Source organism: Schistocerca piceifrons, chromosome 2, assembly GCF_021461385.2.
Source record: "Schistocerca piceifrons isolate TAMUIC-IGC-003096 chromosome 2, iqSchPice1.1, whole genome shotgun sequence".
In the NCBI taxonomy this organism is placed as follows: Eukaryota; Metazoa; Arthropoda; class Insecta; order Orthoptera; family Acrididae; genus Schistocerca; species Schistocerca piceifrons.
Window position 1 is genome coordinate 77,123,828 of NC_060139.1, and position 17,202 is coordinate 77,141,029.

Consider the following 17,202-nt stretch of genomic DNA (forward strand, 5'->3'; position numbering starts at 1 on the left):
TTGTTGCTGACTGCCCTCATCGTACTTTCAGAGGAACTTTAATGGACATTCATCGTACATCGGATGAAGCAGTCAAGTGGATTGAAGAACTAGACATAGAGCTGTAAAATTGTACGAACTTGTGATTGTACATTTTAGTCCTGAAAATATTGTATATAAATGTAAATCAATGTACACATCATACGATAAATAAATAAATAACCATGAAAGTTATTCGTTGATGTTTTAACAGATGTCCTGTCATCCTGTCGCTCCTTCCTGTTAGTGTTTCCCATACATTCCTTTCCTCACCAATTATGCGGAGAACCTCCTCAATCCTTACCTTATCAGTCCACCTAATTTTCAAATTTCTTCTGCACCATCACATCTCTAATGCTTCTCTTCTCTTCTGTTCCTGTTTTCCCATAGTCCATCTTTCACTACCGTACAATCTGTGCTCCAACGTACATTCTTAGAAATTTCTTCCTCAAATTAATACCTATTTTTGATACTAGCAGACTTCTCTTGGCCAGAAATGCCATTTTTGATAGTGTTAGTCTGCTTCTTATATCTTCCTTACCCTGTCTGGCAAGGATTGTTTTGCTGCCTAGATAGCGGAATTCCTTAACTTCATTTGCTTCCTGATCACGAATTACAATGTTAAGTTTCTCACTGTTCTCATTTCTGCTACTTCTGATTACTTTCGTCTTTCTTCGATTTATGCTCAATTCATATGCTGTACTCATCAGACTGTTTATTCTACTAACATCCTGTAATGCTCCTTTCAGTGACAATAGCGATGTTATCAGTGAATCTTAACACTGATGTTCTTTCACCTTGAATTTTAATTGGATTCTTGAACCTTTCTTAGTGCATCTTCGATGTATAGACTGAACAGCAGAGGTGAAAGACTAAATCCCAGTTCTACACCCTATGTTCTTGGTCTACCACTCTTATTGTACCATCTCGGTTCACCAACATATTGTATTACCCGTATCTTCCAATTACTTAACACTAATTTCCTCAGGATTTCGAACATCTTCTACCATTTTTGTTGTCGAATGTTTTTTCCAGATTCTTCAATCTTAGTTCTATTATTCAACCGTAACGTTAGAACTGCCTCTCTGTCTTTCCTAATGACTAAATGATCCTCCTCTAACAGATTCTCAATTTTCTTTTCCATTCTCCTGTATATTATTCTTGTCAGCAACTTCGATGCATGAGCTGTTAAGCTGACTGTCCGATAATTGTCGCACTTGTTGGCTCTTGCTATCTTGGGAATTGTGTGGATGATATTTTTCCGAAAATCTCTTGGTATAACGCCAGTCTAAAGACCCACCAAGTAGCCAAGGAAGAAACCTGTCTCCTCTCAGAACAACATTCTACACTGTCCTGGGCAACTTTCACATATTCCTGGCTGCTAGAAAACCGGCTCTCCATATCCTGCTTACAGCCGTAATCACTCGTATCTGGCTTCGCATCGTCTTCAAAGCTGAAAGTTTCGAAAATGGCGTGTCAAGGAAAGAAATGCATTCTAAATTAACAATGAGTAGTGACATATAATTAATTACACTACTGGCCATTAAAATTTCTACACCAAGAAGAAATGCATATGATAAATGGGGGTATTCATTGGACAATTATATTATACTAGAACTGACATGTGATTACATTTTCACGCAATTTGGGTGCATAGATCCTGAGAAATCAGTACCCGAAACAACCACCTCTGGCCGTAATTACGGCCTTGATACGCCTGGGCATTGAGTTAAACAGAGCTTGGATGGCGTGTACAGGTACAGCTGCCCATGCAGCAACAACACGATACCACAGTTCATCAAGAGTAGTGACTGGCGTATTGTGACGAGCCAGTTGCTTGGCCACCATTGACCAGATGTTTTCAATTGGTGAGAGATCTGGAGAATGTGCTGGCTAGGGCAGCAGTCGAACATTTTCTGTATTCAGAAAGGCCCGTACAGGACTTGCAAAATGCGGTTGTGCATTATCCTGCTAAATTGTAAGGTTTCACAGGGATCGAACGAAGGGTAGAGCCACAGCTCGCAACACATTTAAAATGTAACGTCCACTGTTCAAAGTGCCATCAATGCGAACAAGAGGTGACCGAGACGTGTAACCAATGGCACCCCATACCATCACGCCGGGTGATATGCCAGTATGGCGATGACGAATGCGCACTTCCAATGTGCGTTCACCACAATGTTGACAAACACGGATGCGACCATCATGATGCTGTAAGCAGAACCTGGATTCATCCGTTGACTCAGGTATCCAGATGTGGCTGCACGATCCGTTACATCCATGGGGATAAGATGCCTGTCATCTCAACTGCTAGTGATACGAGGCCATTGGGATCCAGCACGGCGTTCTGTATTACACTCCTGAACTCACCGATTCCATATTTTGCTAACAGTCATTGGATCTCGACCAACGCAAGCAGCAATGTCACGATACGATAAACTGCAATCACGATAGGCTACAATCCGACCTTTATCAAAGTCGGAAACTTGATGGTACGCATTTCTCCTCATTATGCGAGGCATCACAACAACGTTTCACCAGGCGACGCCGGTCAACTGCTGTTTGTGTATGAGAAATCGGTTGGAAACTTACCTAATGTCAGCATGTTGTAGGTATCTCCACCGGCGCCAATCTTGTATGAATGCTCTGAAAAGCTAATCATTTGCATATCACAGCATCTTGTTCCTGTCGGTTAAATTTCGCGTCTGTAGCACGTCATCTTCGTGGTGTAGCAATTTTAATGGCCAGTAGTGTAATATTAGGTTGTTGCATAAGTTCGAAGGGTTTTGCAAGTTGGTACTCTTGTTGCTGTGGGTTTATTGATGGATTGTAATTTTTTATTTTTAGTTCATTGTTGCCATTTAAGTTTACATACTTGTCATTTTCTCATTTAGAGATAGTCAGTGGAGCTGTGGATGCTAGAAAATTGAGTGCCAAGTGGATAAATCGGACATTTCCGAGTTCAGCAGAAAGCTGAAAACTGCAGACACAGCCAGAAACATTTGCGCCGTGTATGTAGACAGTGTCATTGGACGGAGCACTGAAAGAAAATGGTTTTCTCGTTTTAAGGAGGATCGTTTTGACTTCAGTGACACTGTTCAGGAAGACCTTCAGCGTTTGATGAAGATCGTTTACTTGTCTCAGTCCACAATGATCCATGTCAGTGCACTCGAGAACTGGGAAATGTGATCATCCAACCATTGTGCAACATTTTCATGCAATGGTAAAGATGCGTGTATGGATACCACGTGTTCTAAGCCAAAATCACTAAACAAGCATCTCCGCTTGCTCGTCATCTATTGGCTCGTAGACAACGCTGATCATTCCTTATGCTGTATCGTTGCTGGTGACGAGAAATGTGGGTTTTTATTGACACAAGGGAAATAAGGGAATGGGTGAACCCATATGAAACAGCAACTCCACCTACAAAGATAATGTTATGCGTCTGATGGAACAGCAACGGTATGGTATACTACGAACTGTTTCCCCGAGGTGTAAGTACCACTGTTGACAATTGTTGTCAAGAACTGAGACGTCTTGCAGACGCAGTCTAAGAACAACAATTAGCAAGACTGCGCAAAACGATGCTACTCCACAATAATGCACTCTTGCATTCTGCTAGACTGACATAAAACACTATTCAGGGTGGTCCATTGATAGTGACCAGACCAAATATCTCACTAATAATCATCAAACAAAAAAACTACAAAGAAAGGAACTCGTATAGCTTGAAGGGGAAAACCAGATGGCGCTAAGGATGGTTCGCTAGATGGCGCTGCCATAGCCCAAACGGATATCAACTACGATTTTTTAAATAGGAACGCCCATTTCTTATTACATATTCGTGTAGTACATAAAGAAATATGAATCTTTTAGTTGGACCACTTTTTTTCGCTTTGTGATGGATGGCGCTGTCATAGTCACAAACGTATAAGTATGTGGTATCACCTAACATTCAGCCAGTGTGGACGGTATTTGCTTCGTGATACATTACCCATGTTAAAATGGACCGTTTACCAATTGTGGAAAAGGTCGATATCGTGTATGCTGCTCGGTATCCTGGACGACATCATCCAAGTGTCCGGACCATTCGCCGGATAGTTACGTTACTTAAGGAAACAGGAAGTGTTCAGCCGCATGTGAAACGTCAACCACGGCCTGCAACAAATGATGATGCCCAAGTAGGTGTTTTAGCTGCTGTCGCAGATAATCTGCACATCAGTAGCAAACAAATTGCGCGATAATCGGGAATCTCAAAAACGTCGGTGTTGAGAAAGCTACATCAAAATCGACTGCACCCGTACCATATTTCTATGCACCAGGAATTGCATGGGGACCACTTAGAACGTCATGTACAGTTCTGGGCGCAAGAGAAATGAAGGGACGATGACAGATTTTTGCACATGTTCTATTTAGCGACTAAGCATCATTCACCAACAGCGGTAATGTAAACCGGTAAAATATGCACTATTGGGCAACGGAAAATCCACGATGATTGCGACAAGTGGAACATCAGCGACCTGGGCGTGTTAATGTATGGTGCGACATTATGGGAGGAAGGATAATTGGCCCCAATTTTATCGATGGCAATCCAAATGGTGCAATGTATGCTGATTTTCTACGTAAGTTCTACCAATGTTACTACAAGATGTTTTACTGCATGACAGAATGGCGATGTACTTCCAATATGATGGATGTCCGGCACATAGCTCATGTGTAGTTGAAGCGGTATTGGATAGCATATTTCATGACAGGTGGATTGGTCATCGAGGCACCATACCATGGCCCGCACGTCCACCAGATCTGACGTCCCTGGATTTCTTTCTGTGCGGAAAGTTGAAGGATATTTGCCTGATAACATGCGTCAGCGCATTGTCAATGCATGTGCGAACATTACGGAAGGCGAATTACTCGCTGTTGAGAGGAATGTCGTTACACGTATTGCCAAATGCATTGAGGTTGACCGACATCATTTTGAGCATTTATTGCATTAATGTGGTATTTACAGGTAATCACGCTGTAACAGCGTGCGTTCTCAGAAATGATAAGTTCACAAAGGAACATGTATCACATTTGAACAACCAAAATGAAATATTCAAATGTTCAAATGTACCTACATTCTGTATTTTAATTTAAAAAACCTACCTATTCCCAACTGTTCGTCTAAAATTGTGAGCCATATGTTTTGTGACTATTACAGCGTCATCTATCACAAAGCGAAAAAAGTGGTGCAACTAAAACATTCATATTTCTTTACGTACCACACGAATATGTAATAAACAATGGGGGTTCCTATTTAAGAAAACGCAGTTGATATCCGTTTGACCTATGGCAGCGCCATCTAGCGGGCCAACCATAGCGCCATCTGGTTTCCCCCTTCAAGCTAGACAAGTTTCGTCCTTTGTAGTTTTTTCGTTTGACGTTTATTTCGTGAGATATTAGGCCTGGTCACGATCAATGGACCACCCTGTATAGTAGTTAGGTTGTGAGCTGATTCCACACCCACCTTATTCGACTCATCTTGTGGCCACAGATTTTCACCTTTTCCACACTCTATCGAACAACGTTGAAGGAACTTCCTTTCTGGATGAAGATGCACTCCGTTGATGGCTCTATGAGTTTTCCGACTCAAAAGCAAATGGTTTCTACAGTCCTGGAATCGAAAAGTTACCCCAGCGCTGGCAGAATAGTGATGAAGAATACATTATTAACGCCTACAGTCTCTGTATCTGTTGTGTTTAGTAAACTTACGAAAAATCGCTACGAACTTAGGCTGAAACCTTATACATTTCAGAAATGCCGGCGTGCTGGAAGTGCTGGAGAAGCAGCTGTCGACCAAAGAGATACTGAAGTGGAGTCCATTGCGCTTCGCCGAAGAAACTCACGCTTGGGGATGGGTGGAAATACTGCTGCAAGGAGGCTTACCTCGGAAACACCTGGAAGTTACGAGAGCCAAGTTGAGTGACCCCGAGCACGCTGCCGGCATCATGGAGCAGCTGTGCGAGTGCGGGCACCTGCAGCTGCTGCAGTTCGCCCTCTCCGTGGACCCGGCCCTGGCGAACGTCACGCTGCAGGGGGGCGGCCGCAGCCCGCTGCAGGTGGCGGCGGCGCGCCGGCGCGACGCAGTGGTGCGGCTGCTGGTGGAGGCGGGGGCCGACGTGGGCGCCAGGGACGGCCGCGGCCGCACCGCGCTGCACGCCGCCGTGGCGCACGGCGCCGTCGACGCCACGCGCATCCTGCTGCACGCCGGCGCCGACGCCTGGGCGCGCGACGCCGACGGCAGGACGGCGCGCGAGCTGGCGCGCAGGAACGAGCAGGTGGCGACGGTGCAGGTGCTCGAGGAGCTGGCCGGCGACGTGCACTGGCCGCTGCGGCGCCTCATCCTGGCGGCCGAGGCCTCCAACGTGCCCGTGGTGCGCCAGCTGCTGGCCGCCAGGCGCGGGCCTCCGAAGGGCAGGTGGACGCACCTGCACTGGGCGTCGCTCAAGGGCAGCGCCACGGTTGTCAGGTAGAGGCGGCAAACTTGGCTGTAGCATTTTTGCAATACCCGAGGGGCATTCAATAAGTAATTCAACACCTTTTCCTCTGAAATCTGGTTGATTTCATTCAGCATTCTAATACACCATATCATTCCGCACCCTTTCGGTGGTTGTTGTTGTTGTTGTTGTTGTTGTGGTCTTCAGTCCTGAGACTGGTTTGATGCAGCTCTCCATGCTACTCCATCCTGTTCAAGCTTCTTCATCTCCCAGTACCTACTGCAACCTACATCCTTCTGAGTCTGCTTAGTGTATTCATCTCTTGGTCTCCCTCTACGATTTTTACCCTCCACACTGCCCTCCAATGATAAATTTGTGATCCCTTGATGCCTCAAAACATGTCCTACCAACCGATCCCTTCTTCTAGTCAAGTTGTGCCACAAACTTCTCTTCTCCCCAATCCTATTCAACACCTCCTCATTAGTTACATGATCTACCCACCTTATCTTCAGCATTCTTCTGTAGCACCACATTTCGAAAGCTTCTATTCTCTTCTTGTCCAAACTAGTTATCGTCCACGTTTCACTTCCATACATGGCTACACTCCATACAAATACTTTCAGAAACGACTTCCTGACACTTAAATCTATCCTCAATGTTAACAAATTTCTCTTCTTCAGAAACGCTTTCCTTGCCAATGCCAGTCTACATTTTATATCCTCTCTACTTCGACCATCATCACTTATTTTGTTCCCCAAATAGCAAAACTCCTTTACTACTTTAAGTGTCTCATTTCCTAATCTAATTCCCTCAGCATCACCCGAGTTAACTCGACTACATTCCATTATTCTCGTATTGCTTTTGTTGATGTTCGTCTTATATCCTCCTTTCAAGACACTGTCCATTCCGTTCAACAGCTCTTCCAAATCCTTTGCTGTCTCTGACAGAATTTCAATGTCATCGGCGAACCTCAAAGTTTTTATTTCTTATGCATGTATTTTAATACCTACTGCAAATTTTTCTTTTGTTTCCTTCACTGCTTGCTCAATATACGGATTGAATAACATTGGGGAGGGGCTACAACCCTGTCTCACTCCCTTTCCAACTAATGGTCCCCTTTCATGTCCCTTGACTCTTATAACTGCCATCTGGTTTCTGTACAAATTGTAAATAGCCTTTCGCTCCCTGTATTTTACCCCTGCCACCTTTAGAATTTGAAAGAGAGTATTTCAGTCAACATTGTCAAAAGCTTTCTCTAACTCTACAAATGCTAGAAACGTAGGCTTGCCTTTCCTTAATCTATTTTCTAAGATGAATCGTAGGGTCAGTATTGCCTCACGTGTTCCAACATTTCTATGGAATCCAAACTGATTTTTCCTGTTAACGACGTCCTCTTGAGCAGTCCCCACCGGGAGATCCGATTGGAGGACTATTTTACCTCTGGAATATTTTACCCAAGAGGACGCCATCGTCATTTAACCATAGAGTAAAGCTGCATGCCCTCGGGAAAAATTACGGCTGTAGCTTCCCCTCGCTTTCAGACGTTCCCAATACCAACACAGCAAGGCCGTTTTGGCTAGTGTTACAAGGTCAGATCAGTCAATCATCCAGACTGTTGCCCCTGCAACTACTGAAAAGGCTGCTGCCCCTCTTCGGGAACCACACGTTTGTCTGGCCTCTCAACACATACCCCTCTATTGTGGTTGCACCTACGATACGGCCAATTGTATCGCTGAGGTATGCAAGCCTCCCCACCAATGGCAAGGTCCATGGTTCATGGAAGGGGGTGGGTCTTTTGGTTACAAAACCCCATTTTTCAGCAAAGTCTCCGTTCAGTGGGATGACCTTACGCCGCCTTATAGGCAGTCTCTGTATACCTGTGTGATAACACTCTACTGGTCGACATCGGAGACAACGTCTTGCTGCATCAATGACCTCCCCATCACTCACATGCTGCTTCCCCCAGCTGTAGGGCGGTAGAGCGCATGAGGAAGAACTGTTCAATGAAGGTCTATGATCTCTTCTCGAGTGCACGAGGCCTTGTGTTGTTACAGAGAAGGAGACGTTCGTTGGCATTTTGGTGACGACGAACTCATTAAAGCCGTTTCTTCAGTTTCGCGAGGGTAGCACAATACACCTCACAGTTTACCGCTGCACCTTGAGGGAGGACATCAGACAGAATAACCCCTTCAGAGTCTCAAAGACCGTCGCCATGACTTTGCTGGCTGAGGTTGCGACTTCGAGCTTTTACTTCGGAGGTGAGTTAGGGTGGAGCCACTCCATGGATTACCATTTTGTTTACGGTGCGAAGTGATGAACCCTTGTTTCATCGCCGGTGAAGATTTTCAACAAAATATTGACACAATGAGCCACGTTATGCGGAAGCAATTCCGCACAGATGGTCCTTCCTTGCCCTTCAACGGTCTTCTGTTAGGCGGCGAGAAACTGGGCAGGTACCCAAATTCGTGGATGAGTGTCTCAGTACTATCAGTAGAGATGTCAATCTGAGCAGCAAGGTGCCTGATTGTGATCCGTCAATCACCTCGATTAAGTGGTGTCTACAGCTACATACACACTCCGCAAGCCACTGTATGGTGCGTGGCGGAGGATACCCTGTTCCACTACTGGTTGCTTCCTTCCCTCTTCCACTGTAGATAGAGCAAGGGAAAAACGGCTGCCTGTATCCCTCCGTATTAATGCTAATTTCTCGTACCTTATCATCATGGTCTTTAAGCGAAATTTTTAATGGTGGCAGTAGGATCGTTTGCGACGTAACGCACTTTTTTTCACGTCGACGGCGGTTCTGCAACACAAATTGTCCACCTACCTCTATACCGCCGCAGATCTGCACACGTAACTCCTGTCTGCAGCTACTTAACAGATCTCAGAAAAGCAGTGTTGAAGAAACTGAGATTTCATAACTACACGTCGGAGGCCGCTATAAGTACAAAAAGCTGAAAATAGTCTTGTGAACTCTAAAGAATAAATCGGAAATGGGTTGCTGTTCAAATTTCTAAGTTCAAAGATCCTTTTAAACTTGCATTAGGATTTTTTTTATTGCTATTAAGCAAGATCATAAGCCCACGTGTTCAAATCATTAAAGTTCCTGTTCACAGTCCTGGTCACACTCTAACAGCCAGAACTTTTCCTATTCAATTACGAAATCATTTGCGAGAGTAACACAGTCAATAAACTGCTATTTACTTTTGCACTCGGCATTCAGTGGTTGTCTTTAAATAAAGTTTTTACTCGCCATAAATATTCAGTAAAAAAAAATTTACTTAGTACCGCCACGCTTTTAGTTCAAAGTTTACACACGCGATTTTCTCCAGAACAAAATATCTCTCGACTCTTAAAATTTCACAAATAGTTAATGCTAAACACCATCTACCTTTATCACTGTACCGAAATGCGGAAGTCATAATATCACTTCACTTTACACATAATGCATTCGGACACTTTCAGCATGACCGGCTCCTTCGAAAGCTAGTGCACCACTCCCTTCTTCTCTCTGCCACTACAAGCACCTCTATCTCAAGCGTTCGGTGGTAAACCGTCTCACTTCTTACTGGCTGTACAGAATTATGGCCAATCAGAACTGACTTTCAAGGCGCGACTCGCTCCAGAATCTAGCGTGAACCAACCACTGCTCTCAGCTCATTGACGTCATTAAAATATGCATCTCAAAACAGCCTTGTCAAACAAATAAAATGAAATAAACTTTAAACTGTACTTTACGTCTGGAATTTAACTATATAGTCACGAATGTTCTGACTGTCTCTTACATATTCAAACATGCTTGGACATCTGTCATCCACTAGTAGGGGAACCACTGGTGGATTCGTTCCCGCCACGATACAAAGCTGGAACACTTGCAAGTTCCTATGGAAAATTACAAACTGAAAATTTAATATTGGTGAATGTCCCCCATACACTTACACAAGCACTCTCTTTCATACTCACCCTAACACAAAACATAAATAGCTACTTGAAATTCTTAAAGTTATTACTACAGCAAAATTACAAAAGTTTTTCTAAAATGAGAACTTTCCACATGTGAATATAAACACTGAAGGTGTTACCATATCTTTTCAAATAGTCACAGTTGGTGAATTATTAACATACATATATATATATATATATATATATATATATATATATATATATATTGATTTAGTTTTTTAAGTGTCGGGTAATTACTTTTTTACTGATTTTTCTTTTTTCTGTAACTTCCAAATCATGACAGTTATTGACTTCAGATTTTGACAGATTGTTCCTTTACACAACAGAAGGTTGTGTACCAAATATGAAGTTTCTCAGGCTATTTTTAGATCAGTTATTAATTTTTATAGTTCCTGAGAACGTAACTGCTCTGTAAGTGCCTCTCCACTACTTTCACATGCTGCAGTCACGCCATATGGTAATGACGCACGTCTGCAGGATACAGCTCGCCCGTTGCAGATCGTATAAGATTCTGAGTGTTTACACTGGAGCCCACATACATTCATTAAAAAAAGCTTTAACAGACAAATTGGCAATCGCACCCTAGCTGCGACGCCTCACATAATGCATTCAACTTCAAATGAGGTTTCTCTAAATTTTCGCAGTACTGTTCCTCAAAAAGAACGTTGCCTTCTCTACAAGGATTCCCATTTGAGTTTCCAAAGCATCTCTGTAGCACTTGGGTGTTGTTCGCACCTACCGGTAACATATGTGGCAGACTCCTTTAATCAGACCTAGTGTGAATACCAAACACTCCAGCACTACTCAAGAACAGGGGGCACTAATGTCCTATATATGGTCATCTTTACAAATAACCATATTTTCCTAAAATTCTCCCTGTAAACCGAAGTCGACAATTCACCTTCCCTACCTCTATCCTTATACTCTCATTCCATCTGAATCACAGGTGTGTTCAATGGGCCCACATGTGGGACACAAGACAGGTTTTCGCAAATGTGTCGTGATGAAAACAGACGCCTTGCCCAATGACTCATCGTTCACTGCCAGGTCTCTGTAGACATTCTGTAAGCGCTTATGAGTATCTGCGATGCTCTGGTTTTCCGATAAAAGAAACAATGACCGCTCTCTGTTTGGAACGCATCTCCATTACAGACGCCATTTTGAAGGTTACGTATGGCGCCGCCACCTATCGGCAGTTCATGAAACTATAATGGCTGAAGCCAGAATGCCCCACAATGTCCCACACCAAATTCTGTCTTTTTAACTGGAATTTCCCGAACAAAAAAAGTGTTGCGTTACTTATTGAGCGCTCCTAGTACATACACAGAGCTCATAATTAAACTTCAAAGGCTATAGTAAGAGAACCAGTGCTCAGAATGACGTCAGATTTGAACTGCCTACTATTTAGGACTCATCCCCTCGGGAAAATGTGGCCCTACGATAAACGATGCCGTCATCCCGCACCACACAGTCAAATGGTTCAAATGGCTCTGAGCACTATGGGACTTAACATCTGTGGTCATCAGTGCCCTAGAACTTAGAACTACTTAAACCTAACTAACCTAAGGACATCACACACTTCCATGCCCGAGGCAGGATTCGAACCTGCGACCGTAGCGGTAATGTGGTTCCAGACTGTAGCGCCTAGAACCACACAGTCACCTTTACAGTATGAAGTGGTATGGTTGATGTGCGTGTGGTTTTCCTTTGGCCATGTCCTCCGACGTGGAAATGTGCTCCGTCTGTCCACTTCCATGCGAGCAAGAAATTCAAAGCGAACGTTTGTCTTGCTGGTAGGTCGGCAGGAAGCAACTCCTGAAGACGGTTCGTCTTATGTGGGCAGCAATGCATGATGTTTCGTAGGATTTTCTGCAATGTGCCGTTAGGCATATCCTACTTTTCAACAAGCCCCCCATGCACTACATGTGCAGCACATGTTCCATTGCAATGCTGTGGCCACATCTATGACATCCGTCGGATCAACTGCTTTCCGCCCACTGCAACATAGCACTTTAAAAGAACCTCTCTTTCCGAATTTTATAATCATTTCCTCCAGAATCTTAGTACAAATCGTATCAATGCTTTCTTTTTATACTCTTGACTGTGTGGAATTTCTGCGGGGCTAGTGGCACAGTCACTGTCCTTGTAAAAGAGTTTTACCAGCAGCTCGCGATTCTTTAGTGAGTCAGTCATTCTGGGCGTCTCGGACGCATATTGATGAAAAGCCGAATGCCGCGCGTCCGTTGATGTGCATATTCTTATGCTTACGACTTTTTGATAAATCATTATGCATGTCCTATGGAAAAACCTGTGTGGTTTTGGGGTTGAGAAAATAAAAGCCGTAGCTGATCCCAACTGTCCCAGCCAAGAAACTTAACTGGTACTCCACATTACCTACAATCACAATTGAAACGCAAATAAAAGAGAGACCTATTGTTTCTTCCATGGGTACAAACGAGTTTAGCCATGAGAAATTCCATCTAAAGCATGTTACTTGCAATACCGTCACAAGGGCCGTCTTGCCTACCTGATCAGCATCTACTGGACGTCGTCTAAACGATGAAGCTTATAACTTAACCATAACTGCTCACTAATACAGTAAACCTCTTGTTAACCACAAGTGTTTTCCCTGCACCTAGAAACAGAGACTAGTTAAGCCACTACCTAAAAAGGACGTTGCCATAGCACCTTCTGATGACCCCCCTATTCGCATTCTTCCTGCACTGTCCGAGGTTTTAGAACATATACTGATTCACCAGCTTACAAATTACCTAACTACAAGCTGAAACAACCCACTAGACGAGTACCAATCACCTTTCCCTTAATACCGCAGCACAACATTTTCCTCAATGAAGGCAAGAGACGACCTGAAGTTTTCAATGGATGCACAAGAGGTGAATACTATGTGCTTCTTAGATATATGTCGACTTTTACACTCGTCTTGCCAAACATAACAGCCTAAATTTCTCGCAAAGTGCACTGCAGTGGTTTCGCTCGTACCTAACATCTCACCAGCAATGTGTCATGCCCGGCACTACAAAGTCACAACAGAGGCAGGGAGTACCAGGCGTTCCACAGCGTCCAGTACTATGTCTTATGCTGGTATCATTGTATCTCACCGAGTGAGGTGGCGCAGTGGTTAGCACATTGGACTTGTATTCGGGAGGACGATGGTTCAAACCCGCGTCTGGTCATCATGATTCCCCTGAGCTGCTTTAGGCAAATGCCGTGTGGCTCCTTTCCTTCGCCATCCTTTCCTAATCCGATGAGACCGATGACTTAGCTGTTTGGTCCCCTCCCCCAGAATCAACGTACCAACCATTGTACGTAATGATGTGCACCACTTTTGTCCTATTTCAAATACCACAGGTACGCTGATGACTTACAGTTGTATCTAAGTGCAAGACCAATAAACCTGAAGACAACTATCGCGAATCTCAGTACCGAAATGTGCACACTATCAAAATGGGCACATGATATAAGGTTAAAGCTCAAACCACCCAAATCTAATGCGGTCGTTTTAGGCTCATTAGCCCGAAACATTGGGACTCACTACTATCTTTAATCCTGAATAGGACAAACATCAACTTCTCACCCTCAGCATAGAGTTTAGGAATAATAATAGATGAAAATCTAGCTTGTACTGAGTATGTACTTGCAAAGTGTATTACCAATGCTCTTTATGCTCTCGTTACATCTGTACACCCTTTCCCCAGTCTCAAAACTGTGTCGTCAATAGGCAAAGTAATAATGCTTTGTGTAAAACAGCAAGCATGACACTGCCGAAAATGATGCATCAGTCCTCACTGCTCTCTAATTGATTGCTACCTATGAGGCTCATAGATTATCCCTTACTCATTGCTCTCACTGCTGCCCCCACTTGGCATTTTTGTTCATTTCCTACCACTCTGTCCTTCATGGTGCTGGATTCCCCATCATATTGTCTTTGTCAATTTGCAAGCTCGCACTATGAATGATCAACATTGCGAAACCACACTTACTAATCTTTGCGCAGGCTTCTTAAGTTTCCGACCCTGCGACGGCTCTCGTAACCTGGGAACCCCCACACCGCTCTCACTCTGTGCCACTTTCCACCGTTAGTGCATGCTCCCTAGTTCCCCCACATGCCGATTTTTTCTTGCGAATACCGCTAAGAAATCGTCCGGGCGTTTCCCTGAATTCCCGAGTCGTCATCAAGGCTGCAGTCGGACAACAAGCCTGTTTATTTGTAATGGGACCGCTGGTAAGCCAGAACTGGAAACTGTGTGCCAAACACCACCCCTGCAGGGTATGCGGGTCACGCATAGTGTGGGCCGGACCAAGGTCTGCCTCGGCTTTGCTCGGTCCTATTCCGAAGGCAGTTTACCTTCGATATTTGTTCTTGGTATAAGGGATGTGGAAAGGGCCTAGAGACAATGAAAGGTTTTTGATAGATTATATAATGGTAAGACAGATATTTAGGGACCAGATTTTAAACTGTAAGACATTTCCTGGGGCAGATGTGGACTCTCTGACCACAATCTGTTGGTTATGAACTGTAGATTAAAACTGAGGAAACTGCAACAAGTTGGGAATTTAAGGAGATGGGACAAGAACAGGGGAAAGAAATATGGTAGAAGAAGAATGGATAGCTTTTGAGATATGAAATAGTGAAGGCACAGAGGAACAAGTAGGTAAAAAGACGAGGGCTGGTAGAAATCCTTGGGTAACAGAAGAGATACTGAATTTAATTGACGAAAGCAGAAAACATAAAAATGCAGTAGATGAAGCAGGCAAAAAGGAATACAAACGTCTCCAAAATTAGATCGACAGGAAGTGCAAAACGGCTAAGCAGGATGGCTAGAGGACAAATGTAAGGATGAAGAAGCATACATAACTAGAGGTAAGATAGATACTGCCTACAGGAAAATCAAAGAGAGCTTTGGAGAAAAGAGAACCACTTGTATGAATATCAATAGCTCAAATGGAAAACCAGTTCAAAGCAAAGAAGGGAATGCAGAAAGGTGGAAGGAGTATACAGAGGGTCAATACAAGGCGATGTGCTTAGGGGAATGTAATGGAAATGGAAGTGGGTGTAGATGAAGATGAAATGGGAGATATGATACTGCTTGAAGAGTTAGACAGAGCATTGAATGATCGCAGTCTAAACAAGGCCCAAGCAGTAGGCAACATTCCATAAGAATTACTGATAGCGTTGTGAGAGCCAGTCCTGACAAAATTCTACAATCTGGTGAGTACGATGTATGAGACAGGCGAAATACCCTCAGACTTCAAGGAGAAGATAATAATTCCAATACGAAGTGGGTGCTGACAGGTGTGAAAATTGCCGAACTATCAGTTTAATGAGTCATGCTTACAAATTACTAACACGAATTCTTCACAGACGAATGGAAATAATGGTAGAAGTCGACCACGGCGAAGATCTGTTTGGATTCCGTAGAAATGTTGGAACTCGTGGGGCAATACTGACCCTATGACTTATCTTAGAAGATAGATTAAGGAAAGGCAAACCTACATTTCTAGCAGTTGTAAACTTAGAGAAAACTTTTGACAGTGTTGACTGGAATACCCTCTTTCAAATTCTGAAGGTAACAACGTACAGGGGGCAAAAGACTATTTACAATTAGCTCAGAAACCAGATGGCAGTTATAAGAGTCGAGGGGCATGAAAGGGAAACAGTGGTTGGGAAGTGAGTGAGAAAGGGTTGTAGCCTCTCCCTGATGTTATACAATCTGTATATTGAGCAAGCAGTGAAGGAAACAAAAGAAAAATTCGGAATAGGAATTAAAATCCATGAAGAAGAAAAAACAACTTTGAGGTTTGCCAATGACATTGTAATTCTGTCAGAGACAGCGAAGGCCCTGGAAGAATAGTTGAACGGAATGGACAGTGTCTTGAAAGAAGGATATAAGATGGACATCAACAAAAGCAAAACGAGGATAATGGAATGCAGTCGGAATAAACCAGGTGATGCTGAGGGAATTAGATTAGGAAATAGGACACTTAAAGTAGTAAGTGAGTATCCTAGATGGGGAACGTAATAACTGGTGATGGTCGAAGTAGAGAGGATATAAAATGTAGACTGGCAATGGCAAGGAAAGCGTTTATGAAGAAGAAAAATTTGTTAACATCGAGTATAGATTTAAGTGTCAGGAAGTCTTTTCTGAAAGTATTTGTGTGGAGTGTAGCCATGTATGGAAGTGAAACATGGGCGGTAAATAGTTTGGACAAGAAGAGAATAGAAACTTTCGAAATGTGGTGCTACAGAAGAATGCTGAAGATTCGATGGGTAGATCACGTAACTAGTGAGGAGGCACTGAACAGAATTGGGGAGGAGGAATTTGTGGCACGCCCTGACTAAAAGAAGGGATGTGTTGGCAGGACATTTTCAGAAGCATCAAGGAATCACCAATTTATTATTGAGGGTGTGTAGAGGGTAAGAGTCGTAGAGGGAGACCAAGATATGAATACACTATGCGGATTCGGAAGGATATAGGTTGCAGTAGTTACTCCGAGATGAAGAAGCTTGCACAGGGTAGAGTAGCAAGTAGAGTTGCATCAAACAAGTCTCTGGACTGAAGACCACAACAACAACAACAACAACAACAACATAAAGGACGCGAGTGTGCTCCCTGCCGCCGTTGGATAAGCAGCTGAGCAGCAAGTCGTATACTCCTAGCTCACTCGTTTGTTACATAGTTTAATTCTTAATTTCTTTGCGTGTTTTTGGTACTTGCATTGTTTA

At 43.6% G+C, this 17,202-nt stretch overlaps 1 protein-coding gene across 1 annotated transcript in view; it reads left to right on the forward strand.

The window, feature by feature from the left end:
- LOC124775160 (ankyrin homolog) overlaps positions 1-17,202 on the forward strand; it is a 58,233-nt gene that overhangs the window by 18,555 nt on the left and 22,476 nt on the right. The window contains exon 2 of the mRNA XM_047250000.1: positions 5,813-6,526. Coding sequence (XP_047105956.1) covers positions 5,813-6,526 — 714 coding nt within the window. The remainder of the gene's footprint in view (positions 1-5,812; positions 6,527-17,202) is intronic.